This window comes from Plasmodium gonderi (assembly GCF_002157705.1).
Source record: "Plasmodium gonderi DNA, contig: Chr09, whole genome shotgun sequence".
In the NCBI taxonomy this organism is placed as follows: Eukaryota; Apicomplexa; class Aconoidasida; order Haemosporida; family Plasmodiidae; genus Plasmodium; species Plasmodium gonderi.
In genome coordinates, this window is record NW_021628934.1 from 571034 (window position 1) to 582786 (window position 11753).

Consider the following 11753-nt stretch of genomic DNA (forward strand, 5'->3'; position numbering starts at 1 on the left):
TTCTCCGCTTTTGAGAAAAGTGGGGGAGTGTACTTAACTAACTCAGAATTGAAGATTAGAAGTATATACAAATGTGGAATTCTCCTTAAGTAACAACTTATTTTATTTCATCTTTTTCAAACATGAACATAAAGTAGGCAAATGGAAATCCATATTCATGTTCACATGCATGTGCTTTTTATTTCGTGCTTGGCTAATTCACCATTTTGGTGAAATCAAAGAAAGTACTATTGCACTACTATACCTCATATCTCCAATATCCATATCCAAAATCAGAAAATTTATTAAATATGGGTATATAAAACGCTCACATTAAATACATAAATAAGCATATGTTAATATATTATATATATAACACCCTGCGCTTATTATCCATTTTTAGTTGTAGCTTTGGGCAGCTTTGAGAATGTTCTTTCTGCCCAATATCCTCTGTTAAATATTTAAATGAAAAGGGGTGAACGGAAAATTGTTCTTTTACTGTACGCTAATAAGAAAAATGTAGTGTTTCATACATGTACATACAGTTGTACTATATATATATATATATATATATATATATGTTTTATGTATGTATATGTTTGTAAATCCATTCGCATGTATTTGTATATTTATGATATAGCCCCCTGCAAATGAATAAAATTTTTTGCATTTTCTTCTCATGAAAAAAAATTTAATATGATGACCAAGTGCAGAAGAGGCATAACTCAATACGAATATGAAAATATGCCATTGTTGCTATGCTGCTATTTGCAGATTTTTTAAACGCAGCTCATTCGTAACATTTTGCGGAAGGTATATAAATGCCACAACTCTTTGCCAAAATGAACGTGTGAATGTTGGAGCTACTAGGTAAATACATACCTTCACTTGTGTGTTATACGTCAATTTATTGTTTTAAGCATGTTCATTTGTATGTTATGTGCATGGTTTAAACATACAAGTATGAAGATACAAATGAAAATTCATACAAACCGCAGCCGGATACGTGAAAGAAGCGTAAATTAAGGACATCGACATGTACACGTGTTTTTGCAAAAATATACACATATAAATATCTACACAAATATATGTATATTTGTATTTATTTTTGTATTTATATTTGTATTTATATGCATTTTTATAACAGCTAGTGTGTATACGAGCCTCCCTGTTTTAAAGGGTCAAAATATGTACCAGAATTGTATGTGTACACGCACATGGGAAAAAGAAAAGGTGAAATTGTAAAAAAAAAAAAAAAAAAAAAAAAAAAAAAACATGCACAGAAATGACAAAACCGAGGACAATATATTAAAAGACAGGCATTCAGAAAAAAAAGAAACTTTAATCATTTCCCACTTACCCATTTGGAGAATATCTGATTAACTACATAAATGAGTTATGTGACAAAAAAAAAAAAAAAAAAATTTCAATAAAAGTGACTTTTTTACTGCATAATTTGTGTTGCCTTTTTATTACATTTCAACCATGCTCATATGTATATATTTGTGTATACGAAGGATTTCATACTCAAATGCTTATAAAAGTACTAACGTGCATACATACAGGTGGCATACCTTTATATAATTAAACAGCGGAAAACTGAACAATCCCATTCCCCATGTTGAAGCACAAAAAATGATTTTTAAAATGTTTACGCAGTGTATGAACATGCAATTTAAAAAAAAAGGTGAGGCAGTATGTTCAAATTAAAAAAAAAAAAAAAAATTGTTAATATGTATTTGAAAATGTGTATACAATATATGTAGGGAGAGAAATCAAATAGCTGCGCCCTCCAACCTTTTTTTTATTTTTCAGTTTTCGTGCATAAATTCTATCACGCAAATACAATTCACGCACGTGGCGTGAATATATATATATATATACATGTATACGTATTTACACATGTGTACGTATTTAAACATTTTTATGCATATTTATATACATGATCCATCTACACGTTATGTGTGTGAATCACACCGTTATGAACTTGAGCTTACACATCTCTAACATGATACATTTTTTGTATTTGTTTGTTTACGTCCTTTTATCACAGACATTTTTGCAATTTGACATGGCTGCGTAGCACTGTCAAATTGTTCCCCATTTTTTACATTTTTCCTATGATTTAGTATTCACACACATCAGTTTAAATAATACCTTTTTTTCTTTTTTTTTTTTTTTTTTAAAGTGAGGTGTTTATAATTTGTAATTACTCGAAAAATTGTTACGATCCAGTAGAATGTGAATAGCTAGTAGAACGAAATGTGTTAAGTGGCTTCAAGTAACATTTATATCTGCGCACAACCCTATATACAAATGGACATGGTTATTTTACTTTATTTTATTTGACTTTATTTTTTTTTATTTTTACGCATATATATTTTCATGTCAATATTTGCACTTATGCACATGCGCCCATGTGTATCCGTACATAATAGTCGTACACTGAAGAAATAAAAATATTGAAAAAAAAAAAAAAAAAAAAAAAAAAAACCTTTCCCATTTATATCACATGAAGATCCTTTTTCTAATATAAACACATGAAAGGATTGAGCACATCGAGGCAGAAAAAGTTGTTCATTCTGTACGGACATGTTAGGTATGTCTACAGAAATGGATTTTTTTTCCATTTTTTTCTGTTTACCCCTTTTTTTTTTTTTTTTTTTTCCTTTGTTCACTTCCCTTTGTTCACTTCCCTTTGCGCACATATGATTTTCCCATCCCCCTTTCCCTCTTATTCCTTATGCACAGCTGCAAGCATATTATACATATGACGTGGTAACAAGTGGACATACAGAAAATGTACACAAGAAGAACGAGCACAAGAACGTGAACACAATTCATACAGAGTTATATAATCTAAGAGCTTTTATACAAAGTAACATACAGTTATTCCAAAATTAACGCAGCTACACATATGTGCACATATGATTATCTGCTCGTACACGTTACGCTTATGTGAACATAATTTTTTTTTTTCTTCTTCTCAAATTTCTGAAAGAAAACAAAAATATATATCCATATGTACTGACATATATATATGTACATACATATGCATGCTTACCCATGTGCATACTTACCCATATACGCACTTGTACATACATATATGTACCATATTAAACCAACGAACAGATGCCTCATTTTACCAGATGAATAAGAGAAAAGGTTGAATGTATATAATTCATCGAACGGTTTTTGCATAAAAAAAAAAAAAAAAAAAAAAAAAAAAAAAAAACGATAAAGCATAACACAGAACTTCATTGAGAACAATTTAAATATGGGAAAAGACAAGAGGGGTAGAATGGTTTTTAATTCTCAGGAATCAGATGAGGAAAAATATTCCAAGACACTAAAAAAACACCATAAGTTGAGTCATTCAGAGAAAGGTCCGGATAATGGTTCATATAAAAAAAAAAATTACGAAAATGAAAAAAGTAAACTTAATTTAAAAAAAGATAAAAAGAAAAATTCTAAAGAAAATATAAATTCATTTAGTTCTCCTCATTCTACTAGTAGCAATTCTGATTTGAACAACATGGACATGGGATTATCCATTGGATCGAGTAAACACCTGTGCACAATATTTTCATAGCCATTTGAATATGTACATATGCATATAACTATTTGCACTCGCATATATATATATATATATATGTTATACCATCTCGATATTATTATTTTATTTTTTTTATGCAGCGTCGAATAGCGAGAACGAATTTAAAATTCTGAAGGAGGAAGAAAACGATGATAAATTTTTAGAAGAAAGGAGAAGAAAAAGAGAAGCAATAAAAGAACGACTTAAAGATTTAATGAATGATAATGAGAAGGATAAAGCTGATCTACCCATTAGCCTTATCAGTAATCCTTCGATTGATAGTAAAGTTGACCCAATAAGGGGTATGAATGATGGATGTAACAATGGCGATAATATAAAACAAGATGACGAAAATGAAGACCTATACGCAAGTTACAAAAAGAATGATTTGTCTGAAAGTCTAAATGAGATTCCCCATATGTTGGATGATATGATCCATGAGTAAGTACTTTTTCAATTGATTGTGTCGTTTGCTTCTGGATGTGTAAGGAGGCTTGTATGAATTTTTGTGTAAATACGTTTATTTTATAATTATGTTATGTGTGTTTACTTCTTTGTAGTAGAAGAGGGAGAGAACCCCTTGTTTCTTTCCCCACACCCTGAATGCATAACATTTTGATCAAAAGAGATATCACCTTTTATGAATTATTTATTATTTCAGTGTTAATTGTTTTTCCATGTTTATTTAATTGGTATTTGTATATACATGCCGCTTTCATATCCGCTGTATATGTACTTTAACTGCTTTCATTTTTCATGATTTTTTTTTTTTTTTCTTTTCTTTTTTTTTTTTCCTATCTCTTCCCATTTCGTCTCATCATTTCCCCCTTCCCCATTTGAAAAGCGACGCGGCTTGCATATTTGCACCAAACAAAGAAGTCATGGAAGATACTTGTTCTTCATTATCGTCCGATCATGAAATAATTGAAGATAAATCAAGCAAAGAAAAAAGCGAATCTCTTAAAGAATCTGGTGATTTATATTATGATTTAAAAAAAAAGATTATGGAAGAGAAAGCTAAAATTAGGGCCTTTATAATTAAACAAAAGGAGTTACACGAAAGGAGCAAGATGGTGAGTTCCTTTGGTACCATTATTAGCTATTTTGCATATTCATGCATGTACACATTTTACTTTGAAACATATTCCATCATGTGTATATACATAATCGAATACATGCATGATTGTAATGCTTACATAATTGAACCCACGCGAGTACATGTCATCTCTCCAATTTCATCATCGACAGAACATGGAAGAGGGCTCCTTTGCACATAAGAATAAAGAATGCATTACAACAAATAAAGGACGAATTTACGATAAGAACAATCATCTGAATGAGATGGAAGATAACGATAACGATAATGATGAAGACGATGTAGATATGTTCTCAAGCATCCAATCAGATAAAAAGAAAAAAATTGAAAATATTCGAATAACCGATTATTATGCATCTGAAAATGTAAACTTGTCAGATAACTGGAACGACTCAGAGGGATATTACAAGGTGAGTAACATGCATGCTAATGGAAAAAAGAACAAAAAAAAAAAAAAAAATGAAACCTTAAAGGCTTGTGCACCTTTTGATATGTATATTCTGCAAACATGTATATATATATATATATATATATATATATATATATATAAGTATAATTCACCTTTGTCAATTCATTTTTACCCATCGTGGCATATTATACTTCTCTGTTTTTTTTTTTTTTCGTCCCTTGCTTATATAGGCCATCGTTGGAGAAGTAATTGATAATAGATATAGCGTAGTATGTGAATTAGTTGGAAAAGGAGTTTTTTCAAATGTTCTAAAATGTTATGATATGATAGGAAAGCTTCCAGTAGCCATTAAGGTTATTCGAAATAATGATATGATGCGTAAAGCAGCAGAAAAAGAAATATCCATCTTAAAAAAATTAAACGATTATGATAAAGACAATAAGAGACATATTGTTCGTTTGTTGAGGAGTCTCAAGTATAAAAATCATCTATGTTTGGTTTTCGAGTGGATGTGGGGAAATCTCAGAATAGCCCTTAAGAAGTAAAAAAAAAAAAAAAAAAAAAAAAAAATGCACTAATTAAATAATTATTTCTACAATTGAAAGAATTTATACACATTAGTGATAGTTGTTCATGAGCGTATTCCATTTCAGGGGTTACTTTTTTTTTAAAAAAAAAAAATTGTTATTGCATTTTTCACATTTGTCTTATTTTTTCATTTTCATCATATTTGATACAATTATTTATTTATTTTTTTTTTTTTTTTCCTCCTTCCATTTCAGGTACGGCAATGGATATGGTTTAAATGCAACAGCCGTCCACTGTTACACGAAGCAGCTCTTTATAGCATTGAGACACATGCGTAAATGCAGAATAATGCACGCTGATTGTAAGTTTCTGAACAAAAATGGAAGAAAAAAAGAAAAAGAAAAAGAGAGATTACTATTCATACAATGTTATACCCCCTATTTTATCCTTTATTTTTCATGTAAACATATTTACTCATGGAGAAATATTGGATATGGTATATCCACATAATGTGAGACACGTCAACAAATACTTATCACTCATGCGTGTTCATTTTTTTTTTTTTTTTTTTTTTTTTTTCTCGCACACCCCTCACTCCCCCCACCCACTTTTTTTTTTTTTTTTTTTAATAGTAAAACCGGACAATATACTGATTAACGAGAAATTTAATGCATTAAAAGTATGTGATTTAGGAAGTGCAAGTGATATATCAGAAAATGAAATTACTTCCTACCTAGTTAGTAGATTTTATAGAGCCCCAGAAATTATTCTTGGCTTTCGCTACGACGCACAAATAGATGTGTGGTCGGCAGCGGCTACTGTTTTTGAGCTTGCCACTGGCAAAATCCTCTTTCCCGTAAGGAAGAAAAGAAACAAACAACGAAACAGCGAAATAAAGAAATAATGAACGAAAGAGAGAGGACTAGAGAAATTCAAAATAAAAAGGCCATGAGAAGCTGAAGTATAAAGCGCACACACCACAGTATTAAACATTGCTTTCTTCGGCACATCAGGCTTCACTCTTATTTCAATTTTTTTTTTTTTTTTTTTTTTTTTTTTTTAGGGGAAATCAAATAATCATATGATAAAATTAATGATGGAATATAAAGGAAAATTTTCACACAAAATGATAAAAGGTGGTCAATTTTATTCACAGCATTTTAACGAAAATTTAGATTTCATATATATGGACACGGACTATTACACGAAAAAGGAAGTTGTTCGTATAATATCTGATTTGAGGCCAACGAAAAATATAACATGTGATTTGCTAGAACATCAGTATTGGTTGAAAGGTAAGGAAAAAAACAAATTTTGTAACTAAGATATTAAATGAGGTATAGTACATGAATTAATTAAATTTAGTGTATGTACATTCCTATCTGTGCTTTTATTTCTGATAAGAGAACAAAACTGCATGTCGTATTTATTTTGTTTTTTCCATTTGACTCAATTTTTGAGAAGAAATTTCCTTATAAGGAATGAATTATAACGTGTAAAATTGTTCTGTATATTACTCATATCAGTGCACATGCATGTACATATATATATATATATATATATATGTCATAATATGTTTTAACATTTGTGAATTTCGAATGAGTTGAACAATATAAACGCACACACACACACACACATGCGTGCACATCGTAATGAATTCGCTTTTGAAACACAGCACGTTTGTCCATGTAAGTGAATACAGAGTTGTGGGGTGTCTCCAAAGGAATTCTATTTCAATCTTTTAATGTTTTTAGTTTTAGTTTTATTTCCCTCTTTAGTTTTTATTTTATTTGTTGGGGGCCTTCGCGTTCGCTATCGTTTCAAGTTTTAATTTTTTTATTTTTTTATTTTATTTTTTTTATAGGAAATAGCCCCAAGATGCAATTTTTAAAAAAAAAAATTAAGCAATTAGGAGATTTGCTAGAAAAATGCTTAATGCTTGACCCGTCGAAGCGATACACACCAGACCAGGCCTTACAACATCCGTATTTAAGAGAATCAATTCACTTTTCAAAATCTCAGAATGAATGAAATTCGAAAAATTTGCATGTATCCAAAGTATGCGCAATATTTATCCATGGTGCTGATGTTCGGGTTTTTCATATGGACAGTTAATGTAGGAAAGCGCACAAATGTGTGAATGTGGATCTTTTCTTATTTTACCCATTCTGTTCCATTGTTTTTAAAATTTTTTTTTTTTATTTTCTATACCTTATATGTCTTAACTTTTTTGTTGAAAGAACATCAATAATGCTTGATGGATTTTTATGTTCAAACGCTATTTCATAAATTGTGCTGAATAATGGAAATTTGTTTTTTAATTTGTGATGCTCCAGAACACCGTACACTTCCTTTGCTGTGTGGATTCCCTAGAGTAGAATTAAAAACGACGAACATTCGCGGATGTATGTGTGTACATACATACATATATATGTATGTATATATATATATATGTATATGTTTTGTACGGCACTTGCACCTTTTGTGATGCCTTTTACGATATGACGAGATTAGTAATGCTCGCATATAGGGGCGATGAACCCTAATATCATTTACAAACAAATCGTGAATGGTGAGAGTGGTGAACTTTTAAGAATATGCGCACATTGCCCAGAATTCACCACCGTTCGTTGAGCGGCATACTTCTCCAGATATGGCATCCACTTTTTACTAGTACACATGTTCTATCTACATTCGAAATCATACCTGAAGCTTTTGTCCATTTAAGAGCTCCATTTCAATCTGATCCCATGAATTCATTCCTTTGCGTAGGGCAAACTCTCTCGCACATTTTAGGTTTCTCCCTCCAAGGCATGTTGTTATGAGATCGGCCAAACCACAGCTGTCTATAAATGTTTCCTTAAAAAAGGAGAAAAGCAAGTTACTTGGTTTGAATCCGTGGTACATTTTACTTAATACTACTTTTCCCTCATATAGGAATATTGATTCTATTTTTCATGCTATACGCAGGAGTATATATATATATATATATATATTTATATTTATATTTTGCTCGTCTATGCACTTACATCTAGAACGTCAGGGAAAAACAGCTTTGCAAATTTCTTCATCTCGTGCAGACCTATTCTAATAATTGCTGACCGTGTGTTGTTGCTATTTCTGAACGCATCTACAAATCCTACGCCTAACGCGACAACATTTTTTAATGCCCCGCATGTCTGTGTGGTGAAGGAGAAACAACAAAATTGTGCAACACTTGAAGAGTTAACGAGTTGAAGAGTTAGTGAGTGGAAGAGATAACCAGTTGAGGAGTTAAGGGGTTGCAGAATTTATGAACACTTGGAGAAGCACGAATGTAGTTTATAAAAGCAAACGAAGACATGCGTATTTGACCCGCATATTTTCTCACTTCCACGCCAGGCTTATCCTGAATACAATTTATCTTGAAATAAGTTCTATCAAATAATTCTTGCCATATTTCCACTGTCTGAATATCCTTAAAACCTATTGTACTTTCGCTAAAATTTTCCTTAGATAATTCCTGAAATTATTACAAAGAAAATTTTTTTTTTCCTTTTCTTTTTTTTTTTCGTTTTTGCAAATCGGTTTAAGAAAATTTCTGCATTGCTTTTATGCTACATTTTTTTTTTTTTTTTTTTCAACGTAATGTACTCCATGTTTACTTAAAATTCTCATTTTTTTTTTTTTTTTTTCAAAGTAATGTATCAATATAAGAGTTGATCATCATGTTCGAACCCTAATATTATGAATAATTTACGTATGCATTTATATAGATCTCACGGGGGTGTACATATATATATGTGTATGCTCGCGTGTGTACCGTACATTGGCAATATTGGAGCCTGACAAAGCTGAACATTCAATTTCTAATTTCTCCTCAATTATATTTGATAAGAGGGTGGGTTTGTAATTGTCTATCTTTATTCCTTTCATCAAACTTATTGCCTTTGCATTTTTTTTGAGATTTCTGTTTTGGACAATTTCGTTCAGTACGTCCTGCATAAAAGATGAGGGATGAAGTATTATTCACTGAGACGAACATTTTGATTTTGTGAGATTATATTTTGTGAACGCAAAGGAGACAATATGATGATGTTTATACGTTTTTGCATAGCAACAAAAAATGAATTGTTGCAATATAGACATACTACTTAGCATTTGTGCAGATTTTCATTTTCTGCTCTTTCATTAACAACCCCTAGAGTTACCTCCAAATATTGATGAGGAACTACAAAAATGAGCAAATCAGCATCTTCTATCACATCCTTGAGGTTCGAAATGGCTTGTATATTATCTGGTATTATCATTCCCTTCATGTATTTTACATTTTCTTTTTTCATATTAATGATATTACTCAATTTCTCGTTGTCAATAATTTCTTCGTTCACATACATCCTAACCTGCATGGGAGAAGTGTAGGAAATGTGGGTAAGGATGAAATGGATTTACTCAGCAGGTGGCAATTTGGATTGAGCTTTACGCCCTCCCCTCTGCTGATGCAAATATGTATATATATATATATATATATTTATATGTATATACATGTGCGCGTGTGTGTGTTTATATTTGATTATACACGTTGGCAGACACTGTTTTTGTTTTTTCTATTTTTACTAATGGGTGAAATGTCTTTGATTTGTTCGTATTCTCGGCTACAATTTTTGAAATGACAGTTCCCCAACTACCACTTCCTATAACGGATACCTTAGAAACAAAAAGGTTAATTCATGTTGGAGAAAGAGGAGTGTGAAAAAAAAAAAAAAAAAAAAAAAAAAAAAAAAAAAAAAATAGAAAAAAGTAAAAAAAAAAGAGGAAAACGTAGATCAATCTTGAAGTTACAAGTGTTGTCAACATGTAATATGATAGATGGGTTAAAAATGCAAAAAAAGGATTTTTTTTTTTTTTTTTTATTTCTATAAAAGTTGTATTCTTTCACCAAGAACATGTAATTGTTGTTCAAAAAAATTATGCACAAAGACTTAATTATAAAACGTGTAAATTCTTTATTTGTTTGTTTGATTGTTTGTTTTTTTTTTTTTCATTTTATTATTTTTTTCATTTGAGCATACTTTAAGTGGATGACCACTACTGATATTTCCTATCAGGGTGTTTCTACTAACGCTTAATTGGTTGCCAGAAAAACATGTTGTTAGTTGAGGTACAAAGAGAAGGTAAGAAATGAAGTTCTTCATCATTATTAAATTTTCGTTTTTTTTTTTTTTTTTTTTAAATAAAAAAAGAAGTATAAGATCAGTTTGGAGGTATTTTTTCCCCCAATTTGGTATAACTTTTGCATAAATTTCACTAGTTCTTTCCCTGTAACCACATAAGCGTGGAGATTACATTTTTTTTTCGAAGCAGAATCTTATGAATTTTATGAATTTTTATCATTGCTTATGTATTTGCCTACATTTTTGTTTGTTTGTTTTTATTTTTTCCCATTTACTTTTTCTACTTTGATGCCAGACGGGAAAACTGTGTCCCTTAAGGAAAAAAGCGTGCACACCCAATGAGAAATTACTCGACTTTTGTCACGTAACAAGAGTGTTGAATATTTTTTTTTTTTTTTTTTTTCAAAAGAAAAGGAGCATAACAAAAACAGGTTTTCAAATTGCTATGCACTTTAACTGTTTGGTTATAACCTTGATCAGAAACATGACAAATAGCGACAGTTCTAATTTAAGGAAGATGTAATTTAATGAAGTTGTAATTTAAGAACGATGATTCTACCACACCATAGGATGTGCACTTTTTTTTTTTTTTTTTTTTTTTTTTAAAATATTTTAAGCATGGTCGTTTCAACACACCTTTATAAAAAACATTCTATAAAAATTAAAAACATTCATTTGGGGGAATACATGGAAGAGAATACAATGAACAAGTATTAAGTAGATTGAAAGACAGAAATTTCCTTTTTTTTCCGTAAATTGCTATATCATATGTTATTTGACACATATTGCGTTTTATTTTTCGAATTATTAGTTTGATTAGTTGTCTTTTGTGATTTTTTTTTTTTTTTTTTTTTTTTTTTTTTTAAATGTTCAGGAATTTTTAAGATCGGTTTTTTTTTCACGTTTTTTTTTTTTTTTTTTTTTTTTTTTTTTTTTTTTTTTTTTTTTTTTTTTTTTTTTTTTTTTTTTTTTTTTTTTTTTTTTTTTTTTTTT

The 11753-nt window shown here is 30.1% G+C and overlaps 2 protein-coding genes across 2 annotated transcripts; one reads left to right on the forward strand and one right to left on the reverse strand.

The window, feature by feature from the left end:
- Positions 1-3256: 3256 nt before the first annotated feature.
- PGO_091160 (serine/threonine-protein kinase PRP4K) lies at positions 3257-7638 on the forward strand (the record flags this gene model as incomplete). The annotated part of the gene is made up of 9 exons (XM_028687705.1): positions 3257-3542; positions 3676-4015; positions 4419-4647; positions 4823-5080; positions 5310-5620; positions 5862-5968; positions 6240-6463; positions 6671-6902; positions 7472-7638. 9 exons carry the CDS (start codon positions 3257-3259, stop codon positions 7636-7638), a joined length of 2154 nt encoding a protein of 717 aa, XP_028543506.1.
- A 167-nt stretch (positions 7639-7805) lies between these two features.
- Positions 7806-10784, reverse strand: PGO_091170 (glycerol-3-phosphate dehydrogenase; the record flags this gene model as incomplete). Its single annotated transcript, XM_028687706.1, has 8 exons — positions 7806-7976; positions 8314-8466; positions 8637-8786; positions 8978-9109; positions 9415-9585; positions 9798-9989; positions 10204-10293; positions 10659-10784. 8 exons carry the CDS (start codon positions 10782-10784, stop codon positions 7806-7808), a joined length of 1185 nt encoding a protein of 394 aa, XP_028543507.1.
- Positions 10785-11753: the final 969 nt, after the last annotated feature.